The sequence below is a fragment of the Bombina bombina genome, chromosome 5 (assembly GCF_027579735.1).
Source record: "Bombina bombina isolate aBomBom1 chromosome 5, aBomBom1.pri, whole genome shotgun sequence".
In the NCBI taxonomy this organism is placed as follows: domain Eukaryota; kingdom Metazoa; phylum Chordata; class Amphibia; order Anura; family Bombinatoridae; genus Bombina; species Bombina bombina.
Window position 1 is genome coordinate 628,072,543 of NC_069503.1, and position 18,004 is coordinate 628,090,546.

The 18,004-nt window shown below is 38.5% G+C and overlaps 1 protein-coding gene across 1 annotated transcript in view; it reads right to left on the minus strand.

Annotated features, from left to right (window-relative positions):
* The window catches only part of LOC128661578 (dynein axonemal heavy chain 5-like), a 671,317-nt gene that overhangs the window by 415,455 nt on the left and 237,858 nt on the right, over positions 1–18,004 (minus strand). Inside the window, 7 exon segments of the mRNA XM_053715820.1 lie at positions 1,402–1,548; positions 6,682–6,746; positions 6,749–6,821; positions 6,823–6,873; positions 6,875–6,898; positions 7,001–7,129; positions 13,114–13,380. Of these exon segments, the coding sequence (XP_053571795.1) occupies positions 1,402–1,548; positions 6,682–6,746; positions 6,749–6,821; positions 6,823–6,873; positions 6,875–6,898; positions 7,001–7,129; positions 13,114–13,380 (756 nt within the window).

Here is an 18,004-nt window from a genome sequence, read left to right on the forward strand (position 1 = left end):
CCATCCGGCGCAGAGCGGCTCCATCTTCAAGACATCCGACGCGGAGCATCCTCTTCAAACGACGTCCAACTGAAGAATGAAGGTTCCTTTAAATGACGTCATCCAAGATGGAGTCCCTTCAATTCCGATTGGCTGATAGAATTCTATCAGCCAATCAGAATTAAGGTAGAAAAAATCATATTGGCTGATGCAATCAGCCAATAGGATTGAGCTTGCATTCTATTGGCTGATCCAATCAGCCAATAGAATGCGAGCTCAATCCTATTGGCTGATTGGATCAGCAAATAGGATTGAACTTCAATCCTATTGGCTAATTGCATCAGCCAGTAGGATTTTTTCTACCTTAATTCCGATTGGCTGATAGAATTGGCTGATAGAATTGAAGGGATGCCATCTTGGATGACGTCATTTAAAGGAACCTTCATTCTTCAGTTGGACGTCATTTGAAGAGGATGCTCCGCGTCGGATGTCTTGAAGATGGAGCCGCCTCCGTGCTGGATGGTTAAAGATAGAAGATGCCGTCTGGATGAAGACTTCTGCCCGTCTGGAGGACCTCTTCTTCCGGCTTGGATGAAGACTTCTGCCAGTCTGGAGGACCACTTCACCCGGCTTCGTTGAGGACTTCGGCCCGGTTGGTTCAGACTTCTCAAGGTAGAGTGATCTTCAAGGGGTTTAGTGTTAGGTTTTATTAAGGGGGTATTGGGTGGATTTTAGAGTAGGGTTGGGTTGTGTGGGTGGTGGGGTTGGGTGTGTGGGTGGTGGGTTTTAATGTTGGGGGGGTATTGTACTTTTTTTTACAGGTAAAAGAGCTGATTACTTTGGGGCAATGCCCCGCAAAAGGCCCCTTTTAAGGGCTATTTGTAATTTAGTGTAGGGTAGGGCTTTTTTTATTTTGGGGGGCTTTTTTTATTTTGTTAGGGGGATTAAAGTAGGTGTAATTAGTTTAAAATTCTTGTAATTATTTTATTATTTTTTATTTTTTATCTTTTTGGAAGACTCGTAATACCGGTGCTATGCAAGTCCCATTGAAAATATAGGATACGCAATTGACGTAAGTGGATTTGCGGTATTTTCGAGTCTGACCAAAAAAGTGAGCGGTATACCTGTACCTGCAAGACTCTTAATACCAGCGGGCATTATAAAAGCAGCGTTGGGACCTCTCAACGCTGCTTTTTAAGGCTAATGCAAGACTCCGTAATCTAGCCGATAGTAAATGAAAGGAATTTGTTTCAGAAAAAAATACTCTAACAAATAGAGCATTTTATTTCTACACTAAAATGTCTTTTTTAACAGTGTGGGAAATCAATTAAGAAAAACAAGTTTAACATTTAAAACAGATCTTTCCTATTCAAGAAAATATTCTAACAGTTGATATATTTTTTTTATTTACAAAATATTTACCAGATCATCAAATATATCCTTCTGATGAACATGTATTGTGATAAGTGTTTCATACTTGGTCCTTTCCATCTTTGTCAGATCCCGTGTTGTCATATCAATTAGATCATTCAGCAAGTCAAGGAATTTCTGGTTAGTGGCTTGCATGACCTTTAGCAAAGAACACAATGACATATGCTAAGTTCACAGTATTATAGAAGAACACTATTTATAGAACAACACAGTCCAAAACCAAACATATGTTTTATGTTAGTTTATAAAGCTAAATGATTAAAATAATTAATTAATATTTATATTAAAAAAAAACATAGCACTTAATTAATTATTGACAAAATCAACAGGTGCAAATTTTCCTGGCATAGTACATCTATTTGAATTAAACCAGGATGTTCCTACTTAAAGGGACACAAAACCCACATTTTTTCTTTCATGATTTAGAAAGAGCATTCAATTTTAAGCAACTTTCTAATTTATTTCTATTATCAAATTTGCTTCATTCTCTTGATATTGTTTGCTGAAAAAGCATATCTAGATATGCTCAGTAGATGCTGATTGTAGATGACATAGATGTCTTGTGTGATTGCTCACCCATGTGCATTGCTATTTCTCCAACAAAGGATATCTAAAGAATAAAGCAATTTAGATCATTAATAATTGGAATGTTATTTAAAATTGTATTCTCTATCTGAATCATGAAAGAAAATGTTTAGGTTTAGTATCCCTTTAATATACAGTTGGGCCAATCAAGTTCCATCAACTGAATTTTTTATTTGACAACATGATCTTTACACATGTGTGGAGCACTACATAGCAGGAAAAATGGCTGCCATCTAGTGTTCTTGCAAAACAAGGCCGGACTGGAAAATCATACTGGCCCTGGAAAATTAGTAAAGACCGGCCCAGCCATGCCCCCCTCCAGCCCAGCCCATACAAATTCTGAAACTTGCGTGACGTGCCATCATAGGAGGCAGGTGAGGCAGCGCCTCCCCTGTCCTATGTGTGTATTACACTTTATTTTTATTATGATTAAATAAAAAAAAAGTTTAAAGTTAATAATACATTTTTATTTTTTTTATCCAAGAAGTACTCCCCCCCACCCGCTGCTGCCGACTCCTCCACCATACCAACCAATTAACTATGGCTGCACTGCATGATGATCCATATCCATACATATTGCGCAAAGGAGAGGCTGTGAGCCGTTCAGCTCCCCCTCCATTGCGCAATATGGATGTATTTGTGAATTTTGGTATAAGCTGCTAGACACAGCGCCACCCGGGTGGCACTTAAGTCTCTTTGTGGCCCATACAGCTCCCAAGAGGCTGCTCTCTAAGCAGCCTCAGGAGCCCTCAGCCAATCAGTGGCTCGCTCTCTCACTCACATCTAGGAGCCACTGAGGAGCCAGGTGACTCTGGGCAGGAAGAGAGAGCGGAGTGAGACAAGGCCGTTATCGCGTTAGTGCATTCAGACCAGTAGTGCATGCGGTTTGCGTGGTGAAGTTGCGAGCTTCAAAGAGAAGTAACTCCTGCTGACCCCGGCCGGGACCCCAGCTATTTTTACCAGTAGTTATGACTAGTGTACAGTGTTACCACCGAGTCAAACAGGTGAGGACAGTGACCACGCTGATGCCTTGGTGCTTACTACACTACAGTATATGTGATGATGATCGTCATGTTAATTTTTTTCCTGATCTAAGGGACAGAAAGTGAAGAAACTTTTATGCTGGTATTAACACTAATTAACACATCTGTAGAGTGGGCAATAGATAGAGACTCTGGGAGGGGATCAGCAGGAACTGCTTCAAAACTGCCTTACGTTGGTCTGGTGAGACCTTTCCTTATTGTCACAGACTTTGCCATTATTTGCCACTCTGGGAGGACTGCTACCAACTGGGAATTACCCCTGTATCATGTTGTGTTGGGGAGTCTATACCTTATTCCACATTGCATGTTTGGGAACAGCAGGGGCAGTTTGATTCTTTAGCCTTACTATGCTGATTTACTAAATGCTACTAATGTGATAAACTGCAACTTGGCACTTTATACTAAACACGGTGCTCTATTGTGGCTACTATTGGATGAATCTGCTGCTAAGTGATGCATCGTAGCCTTGCTGTTTAACTAACTGTAACTTCATATTTATGCTTCTTACTAAGGAACATTTATTTCTCTGCTAACTGTTCATACACTTTATATGACTAGAGGCTGCTAGTGTTTTTTGTTTTTTATTTAATTATTGCAACTTGCTGGGCTAATGCACTACATAATTTTAGAGTTACCCCAGCCTAATGGACTATATGTTGATTTCCTTATTTTAATACTTGCATTAAAGTGACATGAAACCCTTCATTTTTTCTTTCATGATTTAGGTGGAACATACAATTTTAAACAACTTTCCAGTTTACTTTTATTATAAAATGTGTTTCATTCTCTTAATTTGTTGAAGGAGCAGCAATGCACTACTGGTTTCTTACTGAACACATGGGTGAGCCAATGACAATCGATATATATATATATATATATATATATATATATAAACAAAAGTTCAAAGGTATATGCACTCTCACCACCGTCCTGCAACTGCCAGGGTGCTCTTGAGGAGTATTTATGTTTATTTGACAACATGATCTTTACACATGTGTGGAGCACTCTGACGTCAGAAGAAGGGACGTTTGAGGTCCCTAAACATCCCTTAATAAATGTATCACTCTGATGTCAAAAGTCCAGTGAGTAATTCACTTTGTTCTTTGTTATATGTATGTATATATATATATATATATATATGCAGCCACCAATCAGCTGTTAGAACCTAGGTTCTTTGCTGCTCCTGAACATTCCTAGATAAACCTTTCAGCAAAGGATAACAAGAGAAGGAAGCAAATTAAAATATAGGCGTAAATTGGAAAGTTGTTTAAAATTGTATGCTCTGTCTAAATCATGAAGGTCTTATTATAACTTTACTGTCCCTTTTAGTTTTGCTCATTGGTATATTTATCAACTTTTGTTGTGTGTTTTATAAATAAATTTATATTGTAAGCTTCACACTTATATACTGGTTTGTTCTGGACAGGGTCTTTTGTCTCTTTCCTCTTTTTTTGCTTATATTTATTATTTTAGACCCCGTGCACTGACAGATCCTTAGTAGGATTTTTAGCCTTTTTACTTTGTGGCATTATATCAATTTCTATGGAGCTGGGGTATATATATATATATCTGTATGTATGTATGTATATGTGTATGTATGTGTGTATGTATATATGTATGTATGTGTGTGTGTGTGTGTTTGTATGTGTGTATATATGTGTGTGTATGTATGTGTGTATATATGTGTGTATGTGTGTGTTTGTGTATATTTCTTGGGCCTATCATAGCCAGTGCCTCACCAGCCTATGAGCTCACCGCACATCACAATAATGCTGCAGTGCTCCCCTCCCTCACGTATACCACTCTGCCCATGACTGAGCAGATCTCAGACCCCTTCAGTACTGAAACATGGCTGCAATTAATGACCCAGAGGTCCCCTTCAGGGATCATTATAAAATAAGAAATTTAATATAACGATTGATCTCATATATTTTGTACCAATGTCAGGAGGCACAGGTAATGCAGCAGGCCAGGGGGTAAGGAGCAGCGCAGAAGGCATCAGGTAATGCAGCAGGCAGTGGGCATCATGTAATGCAGCAGGCAGAGGGTGAGAAGTAATGCAGGAAGCGCCTGGTAAAGCCTCCGCCTCCTCCTCCTGGAAATTAGTAAAGACCGACCCAGCCATGTCCCCTCCATCCCAGCCATGCCCCCCTCCAGTCCAGCCCACGCCCCCCTCCAGCCCAGCCCATACAAATTCTGAGTGATGACAGCGCTCGGGCTGGGAGGGGACCAGCAGAGAACTGAGGAGGCTCATTGTGCAGATCACTCTGCATCAGCCGGACCGCCGCAGGGATGAGCTCTCTGCCCGGCTAGTGACACCCTGCACCAGGTCTGTGAGCTGCCAGCACCCGAGCACTGAATTTGACCACAGGAACAGCTGCAGCACCATGGACAGCTACCGCGAGAGAGGAGACAGACACAGGGGGCACCTAACAGGGAGGGAGAGGGCACTGGCACTGGGGGAAGCGCACAGAGCAGGGAGAGGGGGCACAGCTGGCAGGTTCCACCAGAGAGGGGCACCAGAGGCATTGCAGAATGAGGGTGAATAGCACAGACTGCAGGACTGGACAGTGTAGTGAGCAGCGCAGCAGCACAGGGTGAGGAGCTGGAGAGGAGCAAGGATATCTGAGGGGGAGATTGTGGAGGCAAAAAATGACTAAATATAATACCTTGTGAAGCTGGTTCACCCGAGGGAGGAGGGAGTAGTTTCAGTGTGACTGAAGCAGAATGTTAGGAGCCAGCATTCAGATCCCATACCTGCTCTACTGCTCTCCACAGTCCACATGCTGCAGCTTCCGGCCCAGCCCACCCCTGACCTGATGGCCCGGCCCACCGGTATCCCGGTGGCCCAATCCGGCCCTGGTTGCAAATGTATAACATTCTTGCAAAGCTGCTACCATATAGTGCTAAAGAAACATGCACGTTCCTGAGCTTACATCCCTGCTTTTCAACAAAGGATACATAAAAAATTAAGAAAATTTGATAATAAAAGTAAATTAAAAAGTTGTTTAAAATGACATGCCCTTTCTGAATCAGGAAAAGAAAAATTGGAGTCTTTGGGGTCAATTTATCAAGCTCCATACGGAGCTTGATGCCCTGTGTTTCCAGCTAGCCTTCTCCATAACCTGTCCGCCTGCTCTGAGGGGCGGACATAAATCAACCCGATCGAATACGATTGGGACGATTGACACCCCCTGCTAGCGGCTGATTGGCCGTGAATCTGCAGGAGGCGGCATTGCACCAGCAGTTCACAAGAACTGCTGGTGCAATGATAAATGCAGACAGCATATGCATCGATGTGCAGCGGACATGATACGCTACATTGTATCATCTCTGCATTAATAAATGTACCCCTTTATGTCCATTTAATACTGCAGTATGCTCTAGGCCTAAATATGTGTTTTCTGTTAGTTTCAATGTATGTTAAAAAATGTGTCTTAATTAATAAAGTACTATTTATAATTTCTACTTCTTTCTACATACACGTTAGAAAATGTTTAATTTTCCTATCTATGTAACTATTAATATGATCAAGTCAAATTAGTTATCAAATGCAAATTTGAAACATGGTACATACAGACAGTATGCTAAAAAAATAAATAAAAAAAAATTGCTGAATACAATACTCATACATTGGCTCTACCTTTTTGTCTGTTTTAGCAATGTTTAGCGCTTCCTCTGAATCTCTGGTCCAGATCATCTGAATTCAAGCAGACCAATCTGTGCAGGATACATGGCTTGGAAATCATACAGCTTGAATCCTGAGTCGCTAATAGCGATAGAAGGCCTGTCTGATAATTGTGTGCAGCGTCTTCTTTACCCCATTAAGCAGAAGAACCGAGCCAAACCTCTACATTGCCCTTTAATTAAAAAAAATAATATTTTTAGAGATGAAATTAATAATCAATATATCTATTTAAATTAAATATGCAATTCATACTAGTGCAAGTTGCTTTTTTTACCTGAGCATTGACAGGCTCAATGAGATTTACTTTTTCTCCTTCTTGAGATTCAAAATATAAAATTTGGTCATAGTTCTTCTCATGGAATCCAACTCTGTTTACATTGTCAAACAAGCTTAAAAGATGTGCCTGGAATAACAAAACCATTGATAGATTACATAAAGAATAAAATATTATTGCAGTAAAGGCACACGTTTCAGTCTTCTCCAAGCGTCAATGACAATAAAGTTTGTTGTGTCAGAGTACATTTCCCTAGGCAATGATATCTGCTAGATATGTATGGCTGAGTTAACAAGATACTGCACAGTGGTTTTAGTATATACCGCTAGTGAGCGAGTTCCTCCAGTACACATACAAATAAAATAAACTTTATGATAAAGCAGATTACTATCCCAGTATTTCAGTCCTAGAAGGAAATTTCATCACTCATAGCCCTGTGAGCATGGAAACGCATCAGAGTATCCAGGTTATTAAGTAACCAATAAACTTTTTTCAGTTGATATTTTTCAGTAAGCAATTGTTAAAAAAAGTTTGTTTAAAAACAAAATGTTCTGCACAATTCTTCTAAAATCCAGTTAGTTTTTGTTTGTTTTTTAATTGAAATATGTATTTAAATTTTTTATAAGACTTTATACAACTAAATTTATTGACTGAACAATCGTCAGTAGTTTACCACACAGTTTCCAGCTGAGTGATAGCATTTCCTTAAAGGGAACATTATTATTTTAGCTTCTTTAGTAGACTGTTTTAGAAAAGGATTTAATTCCTTCTACAGATGACCTGTACATTATGGGGGCATGTCTGGGCTATGGCCGAATAAGGCTGCTAAACTTGAGGATTGCATTCTCCCTTGTGATCAAGCTTTTTTTCACCATCCAGCCTAAATTTTCCCTTTATAAAGAAGAAGATATTTTTGCTGGTTTGCGAGATATTTATATTGTCTACTTTACATTGTAGTACTTTGACGGCTTCAAAGGAGAAAGGACCTAGCTGCCTGGGACTGGAAAAGATTTGGATTTCAGAATAGTTTTGGAATATTTAGGAATATTTGTATATTTACATCTGTAAAATGGGACAGTGTGGAGAGAAGATGTGACCAAGTGTAAACAACAATATCTTATGTAATTTAGGCAATTTTTGTATGTTATAAAACACCTTATACATGTAACCTAAAGTTAGTTTTATATAATTTTTAATACTTTTGTACCATGAGAGATAGTACAGTACTGTAATCAGAAATGTAATAGTTGCTATTTTAAATAAATATAGACTAGCATTCGCATCATAGAATTTTAAAAAAAAAAAGACGCAGACAAAGAAGATTGTGACTTACTGGCAGATAAAAAGTTATTTTCTAATCTTTTTTTTTTATTTTTTTAAATAATAATGAAAAAGTCTGGATTTCCAAATAATTCCAGATTTTGGGTTTCAGAATTTGGGGATTTGTACCTTTCTATACTTTTTGTTAGTTGAGGTTTGTCCACAAATTAGTTTAAGAGACTGAGAGCCTAAAACGCAAGTAAGTTGTGAACAAACATGCACTCCATGTTAGTTTCAATAATAATATTCAATTTACCATTAAACATTTGTAATAAAACATTTTAAACAGCAACTCTGACAATGTTGTGAGTCTCATATCCCTTTAAGAAGAATAACACTTTGATTAGCAACAGGAAAAGAGGAACACTCACATAACACTTATTAATGTCAAGCTGGCAGAACCTACTTGTTCAATGTGAGAATTGTTCTCAGATATGAAAAGAATTATGCATATTTTATGTGTGCATATTAACGATTGCCTTATTATGTCTAACTAGAATAAAAAATATTAAATTGGTTGTCATTTTTTAAAGTTTACTTAAAGGATTATAAAACCAAACATTACCAGCAAATCAACATATCATTTGAAAGCTCAAATAATTCTCTGGTAAATTAAAATTACTATTTTTTTTTAAATCGAAACTACTGTAAAAATAAAAACATACGGCTAGATTTAGAGTTCTGCGGCCAAAGGGGTGCGTTAGCTACGCGTGCTTTTTTCCCCCCGCACCTTTTTAAACAACGCTGGTATTTAGAGTTCACAGAAGGGCTGCGTTAAGCTCCAAAAAGGGAGCGTATAGCATAATTTACCGCCACTGCAACTCTCAATACCAGCGGTGCTTACGGACGCGGCCAGCTTCAAAAACTTCCACGTGCACGATTCCCCCATAGGAAACAATGGGCCGTTTGAGCTGAAAAAAACCCTAACACCTGCAAAAAGCAGCGTTCAGCTCCTAACGCAGCTCCATTGTTTCCTATGGGGAAACACTTCCTAAAGTCTGCACCTAACACCCTAACATGTACCCCGAGTCCTAAACACCCCTAACCTTATACTTATAACCCCTAATTCTGCCGCCCCCGCTATTGCTGACCCCTGCATATATTATTAACCCCTAATCTGCCGCTCCGTACACCGCCGCAACCTACGTTCTCCCTATGAACCCCTAATCTGCTGCCCCTAACCCCCGCTGACCCCTATATTATATATATTACCCCCTAATCCGATCAGCCAATAGAATGCGAGCTCAATCTGATTGGCTGATTGGATCAGCCAATCGGATTGAACTTCAATCTGATTGGCTGATTCCATCAGCCATCAGATTTATTCCTACCTTAATTCTGATTGGCTGATAGAATCCTATCAGCCAATCGGAATTGAAGGACCGCCATCTTGGATGATGTCCCTTAAAGGAACCTTCATTCGTCGTTAGTCCATCGGGGAAGAAGGATGTCTCCGCGTCGGGCGGGATGAAGATGGTTCCGGAAGAAAGAAGATTGAAGATGCTGCTTGATAGAAGTCTTCAGCCGGATGATGGACCTCTTCAGCCCCTGCTTGGATGAAGACTTCAGCCGGATGATGGACCTCTTCAGCCCCCCGCTTGGATAGACTTTGGACCCTCTTCTGGACGGATCGGTGATACCCGGCGTGGTGAAGACAAGGTAGGGAGATCTTCAGGGGCTTATTAGGGGTTAATAATTGTAGGTAGGTAGCGGCGACGTTGGGGGGGGGCAGATTAGGGGTTAATAAATATTATGTAGGTGTCGGCGGTGTTAGGGGCAGCAGATTAGGGGTACATAGGCATAATGTAGGTGGCGGCGGTGTGCGAGCGGCAGATAAGGGGTTAAGAAAATTTAATAGAGTGTGCGGCGATGTGGGGGGGCCTCGGTTTAGGGGTGCATAGGTAGTTTATGGGTGTTAGTGTACTTTAGAGCACAGTAGTTAAGAGCTTTATGAACTGGCGTTAGCCCAGAAAGCTCTTAACTCCTGGCTTTTTCCTGCGGCTGGAGTCTTGTCGTTAGATTTCTAACGCTCACTTCAGCCAAGGCTCCTAAATACCCGGCGTTAGAAAAATCCCATTGAAAAGATAGGATACGCAATTGGCGTAGGGGGATTCTGCGGTATGGAAAAGTTGCGGCTGGAAAGTGAGCGTTAGACCCTTACCTACAAGACTCTAAATACCAGCGGTAGGACAAAACCAGCGTTAGGACCCCCTAACGCTGGTTTTGACGGCTAACGCAGAACTCTAAATCTAGGCGATATATTTTATTTTCCACATTGATGCCATACACTCCTGCCCATAAAATGGTCATGGCATCCTTTTTAGTTTGGCCAATTGCGGCGCTTTAAATTTACATATTAATGAGCGTATGCGTTTTCCCCAATCGCATGCACATTTCAAATAAAGTAAATCACATGCACATTAGCCCTGTATGTTTTTTTCTTATTATTTAGCCAGTGAATCACACTTGTGCAAACAGACCGGCATATTAAGGAATTGCCTATATCTTATGGGACTAGAGCCGTGTCGTCAGTCTATGGAAAAGAACGTTTCAAACACCCCTGCGCAAGAGGATCGATGTTGCACTTTTGACCCAAGCAGAGAACCGAGAACCCAGTATGCCCACAGTGACTGGTCTATGCAAATTAGACCCACTGTGGGATTGGAAAATGGCTGGTTTTGGATAACAAATTGCAGCAAAACTACAGAAAAGAAAAAATGGAAGGTATTTTTGCATATTTAGGGGTAGATTCCAAGTGGAGCGCTAATTTATCACGCGCCTGCACACAGGAAATTTGCCTGTTTGCGGGTGCGTGATAAATAATCAGCCATTAGAAGTGGCTGGTTATTGCTAACTCGAGCTCATGGTAGCAATTAGCGATTATAGAATTAACCAGAGATCAGGGGGCCTATCTATCAAGCTCTGAATGGAGCTTGATGCCCTGTGTTTCTGGCGAGCCTGCAGGCTCACCAGAAACAGCAGTTATGAAGCAGCAGTCACAAAGACCGCTGCTCCATAACCTGTCCACCTGCTGCTGAGCAGGCGGGACAGACATCACCGGAAATCAACCCGATCGAGTTTGATTGACACCCCCCTGCTGGCGGCCCATTGGCCATGAGTCTGCAGGGGGCGGCCGTTGCACGAGCAGCTCTTGTGAGCTGCTTGTGCAATGCTGAATACGGCGAGCGTATTGCTCGCCATATTCAGCGAGGTCTGGCGAACCTGATCCGCACTGTCGGATCAGGTCCGCCAGACTTTCTTAAATAGGGGCCCAGATCTCTGGCTCATTGTATAAATGTGCCCCAAATGCCCCCAAAATACAGTGGTGTGTATTTTATTAAAAAATAAAAATGCTACAATTTAGAAAAATTACGGCACTGAAAAAGGCCTTTACATTGCGGTCTATGGGAACTGTGTTGCTGTTAACTTATAATACCAGCGGACATTAGCGTGCACTGGTATAGCTCATTGGATCGCAAATATCGCTTTCATAAAAGCGATATTTAGCGCTCCACTTGTTATCTGGCCCTAAGCGTTTATATTGACCAGAGGAATTCTGAAATAACATCTTTACCTGTTTTATAGCCCTTTAATACGAATGGTCATATTGTTTGCACAATGAGTTTCAATAAAAATGTATTGTGCATGAAATACTTTAACCAACTATGGTCAAAAGTTAGATGCGGATCATGCTGACCAGTAGATCACTAAACTGCTGTGTGATTTTCAATTTCCCTCTCAGTAGCGACAATATGGGCTCAAATTCATGTAAATGTAAAAATGTGTTTCGTACATGTATATTTCATACTATCACAGAGGGCTAAAATATCAAAGAGTGATTCAGCACAAGAATGTTAGTCTCTGTTTGCGTGCAAATTAATATTTTCTTACACCTATCACATACATAAATAGATCAAATTAATGAACTTGACAAGAAAAAATTACACTCCATCTCAAAAAATATGGGTGTTCCTACTTTAAAGGAATACTAAACAGTATGAGATAGTAATATAAAATGTTTAGTTAAAAAGAAAAACTGAAAATTGTTGTTTTCTAAATTTCACTGAGTTTCTATAAAGAAATGGGTGCCACCATGTTTGAACTTAAAGGGACACTAAACCCAAAATGTTTCTTTCATGATTCAGAAAGAGAATAAAAATTTAAACAACTTTCCAGTTTACTTCTATTGTTTATTTTGCTTCATTCTTTAGATATCCTTGGTTGAAGAAAAAGCAATTCACATGGGTGAGCCAATCACATGAGGCTTCTAAGTGCAGCAACCAATCAGCAGCTACTGAGCCTATCTAGATATGCTTTTCAGCAAAGAATATCAAGAGAATAAAACAAATTAGATAATAGTAGTAAATTAGAACGTTGTTTAAAATTGCATTCTCTTTCTATATCATGAAAGAAACAAAATGGGTTTCATGTCCCTTTAAGCTGTCTCTTAACTGTTTCCCCTGCTGAAGACAATTAGAGACAGATATCAAACAGGCAATAAAATAGACTGTCCAAAAAGGGATTTCACACAGCTTTGCACAAACAGAGATCAATAGAAAACTAGCTCAAACATGGCTGTGCCCATTACTTTATAGAAACTAAACCTTTACATTTATATTTTCGTTATTTAAATAACTAATATAATTGTAAAAATACAACTACAAATTATTCTAACCCTAATCTTTGCTTTGAATACATCATTATATCTCATGTATTTACTATTAATAGCCCTTTAAACTGTAATAACCATTGCTATTTTTTATTGTATTATCTTATTACGACAATCCTTTTACCTGAATGGTATGAGAATCCGAAGCTTGTCCAAGAATTTCCAAAAGAGCCGGATCAGAAACAAAGAAAAATCGAGGGAATACCAAACGTTTCTTCTCCAGATACCCAGTGAGTGATTTCTGGCACATCTCCAGTTGCTCGAGCAAATGGGGTAACAACTGAGCCATTGTTTCATCACCAACACAGCACTGCACTATGTTGGGGGTCTCATGTTCCCTCTGCATAATCTTCTGCCAGGATTTATCGATATTCTGAAACCTCTTTGCTTCCTAAAATAGATATATTAACAAAAGAATTATCTCAAACCCTCATAAACTAAAACCATTACAATATTTCGTTGTTGACTACTATATGAGCCTTAGTGTGATTTCCAACACTTTGGCAATGTTCTACTTGGTAATATACCCACATTATACTTCACTATTGCCAACACAGCTTCTACAGTTGCCATTGGCTTTCACTTTAACAAAGAAAAGTATAATTCTGCAAAATGTATGAATCAGAAGCTAACAGTGGGCATAAGAACAAGAGATGTCATCCATTATGTAATAAACATAAAAATGTTAGACCTATACTCATGTATACAGTATGAATAATACTAGAAGGTCTGTTCCCAGCTCAATATCTTCAAAAAAGTGTTAAAGGGGCATTTTATACCAGATTTTTCTATATCCATTTATATAGCCCATCTGGGGGGGGGGGGTGTAAAAATGTATAGTTTTGCTTATTTTAAAAAAAACATTGTGCTGATTTTCAGACTCCTAACCAAGCCCCAAAGTTTTAGATGTTTACTGATGTATGCAGACTTCAGACTGCTTCTGTTTGTATAATGGGTCTTTCCATATGCAGGGGAGGAAGGGAGGAGGTAGGGTCTGCTCTCAGCCCCTTTTAATGGGTGTGCCACCCTAAACTCATCAACAGTGCTAAATTGGGAGCTTATAAGTATGTTTTTAAATGGTTTTATATTGGATTTTTAGATCAGTATCTGCATATTATTATTTATAGAAGTGTCTATTACATGCAGCTATATGAACATTGGTGTATACTGTCCTTTTAAGGAATGATGGATAGGACATAAAAGTTAGCCTACAACAAGTTCACTTTAACATTCAAAAAAATATATTTTAACCTGAGATCTGTATAGCTTTTTTAACCCAGAACAATGAGAGTGCAAGGTTTATCCTGACCTATTCTTAATTGTACATTTTTGTGACTAAGTAATTGTCTGGTTTAAACAATGAACTTATGGTGTCCTATAATGTATAGTAGCTTTTTGTCTTAAAATAAAACAGATGTTCCTGCCCTGCAGAGAATTACCTTTTTTGTTTTTTTTATACTGGTGGATGAATAAAACTATACACCAAAAGAGCTGTAGGAGTTGTTCGCTAGCATTTTTCAAACGAAAATATTTTGAACTTGTTTCATTGCTGCATTCATATTTTTAGATAAATGACCCTGCAAGTCCCATCATAGTAATAATAGTGTATGAAGCTTTTTTTGTAATTGTAACAGTAAGAAAAGATCTTAAACAACATTCAGCAAACAAGTCAAATACTTATCTGTTCTTTTTTAAAAGCAGGTCTAAGCACTAGAAAAGACCTAATAATGTGTTGTAGTTGGATTTTTAACAAAATATAAATGTTAAAATTGTTTAACAAAAATAAATAAAAATCAGAGCCTGTATATCTTCAATAGCAAGACAGCACTGGCAATAGCTATACAGAGATACAGGAACTTATAACAAACTAAACAAAATGTGTCCACTATCAAGAATTCTGTATACTAAGACTGCAGTCAGAATAACCACAAAGTAAATCCTAAATTATCTTCTCTCTGCATATGGGCATAAAACAATATTTACAATCAGAGAAACACTCCCAAAATTGACATTATTTACATTTCTTCTTCCAGTGTTTCAATATACAATTTGTATTTATATTAACATTGATCATAAAACAAATATTTCAACAAAAAAATGCATCTTGAAAACAGTAATGTTTACAATGTGCACAAAATGGCACATTTGTTACTGAGGTTAAAGGAACATAAAAATACAAAAATGTGCTAGTAGCATTTTATTGCTGTGCTAATGCTTCCACATAATTATGTGTTTTAAACCCTATAAAGGATATATCTACTTAGTAACCTACTCTATTGTTTATATCTACTTAGTGATCTATTCTATGGTTTACAACTATTTAGGGCAAGATTACATGTGGAGTGACATTTAACGTTCCTGCTCGAGCGTTGACTGCACTAAGAGTAAGCTTTCTGGGTTTGCGCTCGTATTACAAGTTGAAAGTAAATAGCAATATCAATAACCCAACAAACACACATGAGCACTATGTGAAATAAATGTGATAACAAAAATCAAAAAGGAAAACCAAATAAAGTTCTGAATCAAGGATATGTCTGTGTCCACTGGATGAGTTTTTCAGCTTGTTAGCATTCCTCAGTGAGATCCCATAAAAAAGGAAACAGAAAATTGCAACATAGTGTGAATCTGTAACGGCACTTTGAGGAAGTAGTTGTTTTGTAACAAATGACTACTCACATTTCTTGGAGCTTTCGACTAAGCTCAAGGATATGTGCACTCCCAATTTATACTGATGGGAAAACAGTACACTAGGCAAAACTTGGATACAAATTTATTTTAAAATATATAAAAGCGTCACATAAGCCTTGATAACACCACAATGTAAGGGTACAAAAGCAGATATGCTGTAACAAATGCTTCAAATTGCCAAACTTGCAAAGAGGTAAATGGATCAGCAGGAGTGTGACCGCCGAAACCAAAACCTCTTTAGTAGCAAGACAATAGCGCTAAGCCCCCAGGTGTCCTAGCTAGTGTAGAGACGCGATAAAACTCAATATAGAACAGTTCAGTTCCGACGTACGTTTCGCTGGTATGCTTTGTCAAGGAATGTTAGTGCGCATGTCCAAGAGTCCTTTTGGATTGTTTAAAAGGACTCTTGGAATGCTAACAAGCTGAAAAACTCATCCAGAGGAATGCTAACAAGCTGAAAAACTCATCCAGAGGACACAGACATATCCTTGATTCAGAACTTTATTTGGTTTTCCTTTTTGATTTTTGTTATCACATTTATTTCACATTTTTTTCTTTGTGATATTCGGTATATTTATTGTAATAAACACATGAGCACTATAATGATAGTGTCCCTGTTCAAATTCCTTAGAGACACATACATACATACATATCTTAGGTTAGCTGCACACATGACATCTATTTAGCATCACTACACACTGTTAAAGGACCATTAAATACAGTGGAATTGTATAATCAGCAAGTGCATAATAAAAAGACAATGCAATAGCACTCTGAATTTTAAATGTATTTTGATTGGGTCTCCACGCCGCCAATGACGGTTGTTGCATCGGATTGAATATAATGTTGGGGTGTCTGTTTGATCCTTTCAATTCATTGCACAATAGCTGTATGATTACGCCCCTGTTGTGAGATTTCAGTATGGGCCCAATCTGATTGGCTACTTGTAAATGCCTGTCATTATGACGCTACTCAAGGACCTCATGCATGCGCATTCCCAGTTTAGACCCATACTTAAATGGACACTGGACATTTGTAAATATACACCTGAGGAAATGGTCTTAGAGCCAAGAAACTCGTAGTGTATTTTTATACTCTGTTTATATTAAACCAAGTTTTTATATACAAGCCTGGGATCTGATACCTTGCGTGTTGTGGTTTGCTGTGGCTTTGCACTAAGCACACCTGATTGTGGTATGCCAAACCTTTATCCACATACACGGTCTGTAATCTGAAAGAAATTAACAAACTCTTAAAGGATTTGGTCGATATACTGATCCGATTTGTAGTGTGAACAGATTGACCTGCGCAAAAAGGTAATCAGTAAACACTGGGCAACAGTAAACACTGGGTTCACTGCTTGTCCAATCCGCAGTGTGAGTCAGCTGGACGGCTCCTAACAGTTCATCCTGCTTTAATAACACTGTTTGTGCTTCTCTGTGTGTGAGTACAGTTCTACACCTTCACCTTGTATTACATTTTTGAGTGACATACTTCAGTATTGGGCGCCCTCTTTTTTCTTGTTTTTCTATACTGAATTTTAATTGAGCAGCAGATTTGTTTCTGACAAATTTCAAAATTTGATTCAATTTGCCCCCCCCCTGTATCATGTGACAGTATTTAGCCAATCACAGACATACCTATACACTTAACTCTTGCACATGCTCAGTAGCTGTTGTCTCAGAAAGTGTGTAAATAAAAAGACAGTGCACAATCTGATAATGGAAGTAAATTGGAAAGTCTCTTAAAGCTGCATGCACTATCTGTATCATAAAAGTTTAATTTTGACTTTAGTGTCCCTTTAAAATGGAACACCTTCCACCTGTGGTGTAATCACTAAAACAGTTTTGCTTGTTATCAAAATCAATTATTTTTAATTACAAAATTTGAGCTGTTAATAACACAGATAACAATTTCATGTTGTTTCTGAGAACTGCTGATTTCAAGCTTCAAATGTGTTAATGGCAGAAGCATTCTGGGATTGTGATCCACTAGAATAACAAACTGACAATACTGAATAAAGTTTAGAAATCTTTATCTGACGAAATACAGATTGTTATTGACACCTAATCATTTTACAAGTGACTTAAGGTTAATTAAAAAGTTTGATTTCAATGAGACAAATATAATGGAAGTGATGTCTGATAATTTATAGACCCAAGCAGGGCTTGCCTGACAATCTAATATAATGCTGAAGGTCAGTTATGATGATTACTTTCAAAGCTGGATTTTAGCTTCATTCTTCCAATATATATAGTACAGTGTTACCAGTATAGAATATCTGCTTCATGCCCATAATTTATTATGAGAAAGAACAAATATTTTAT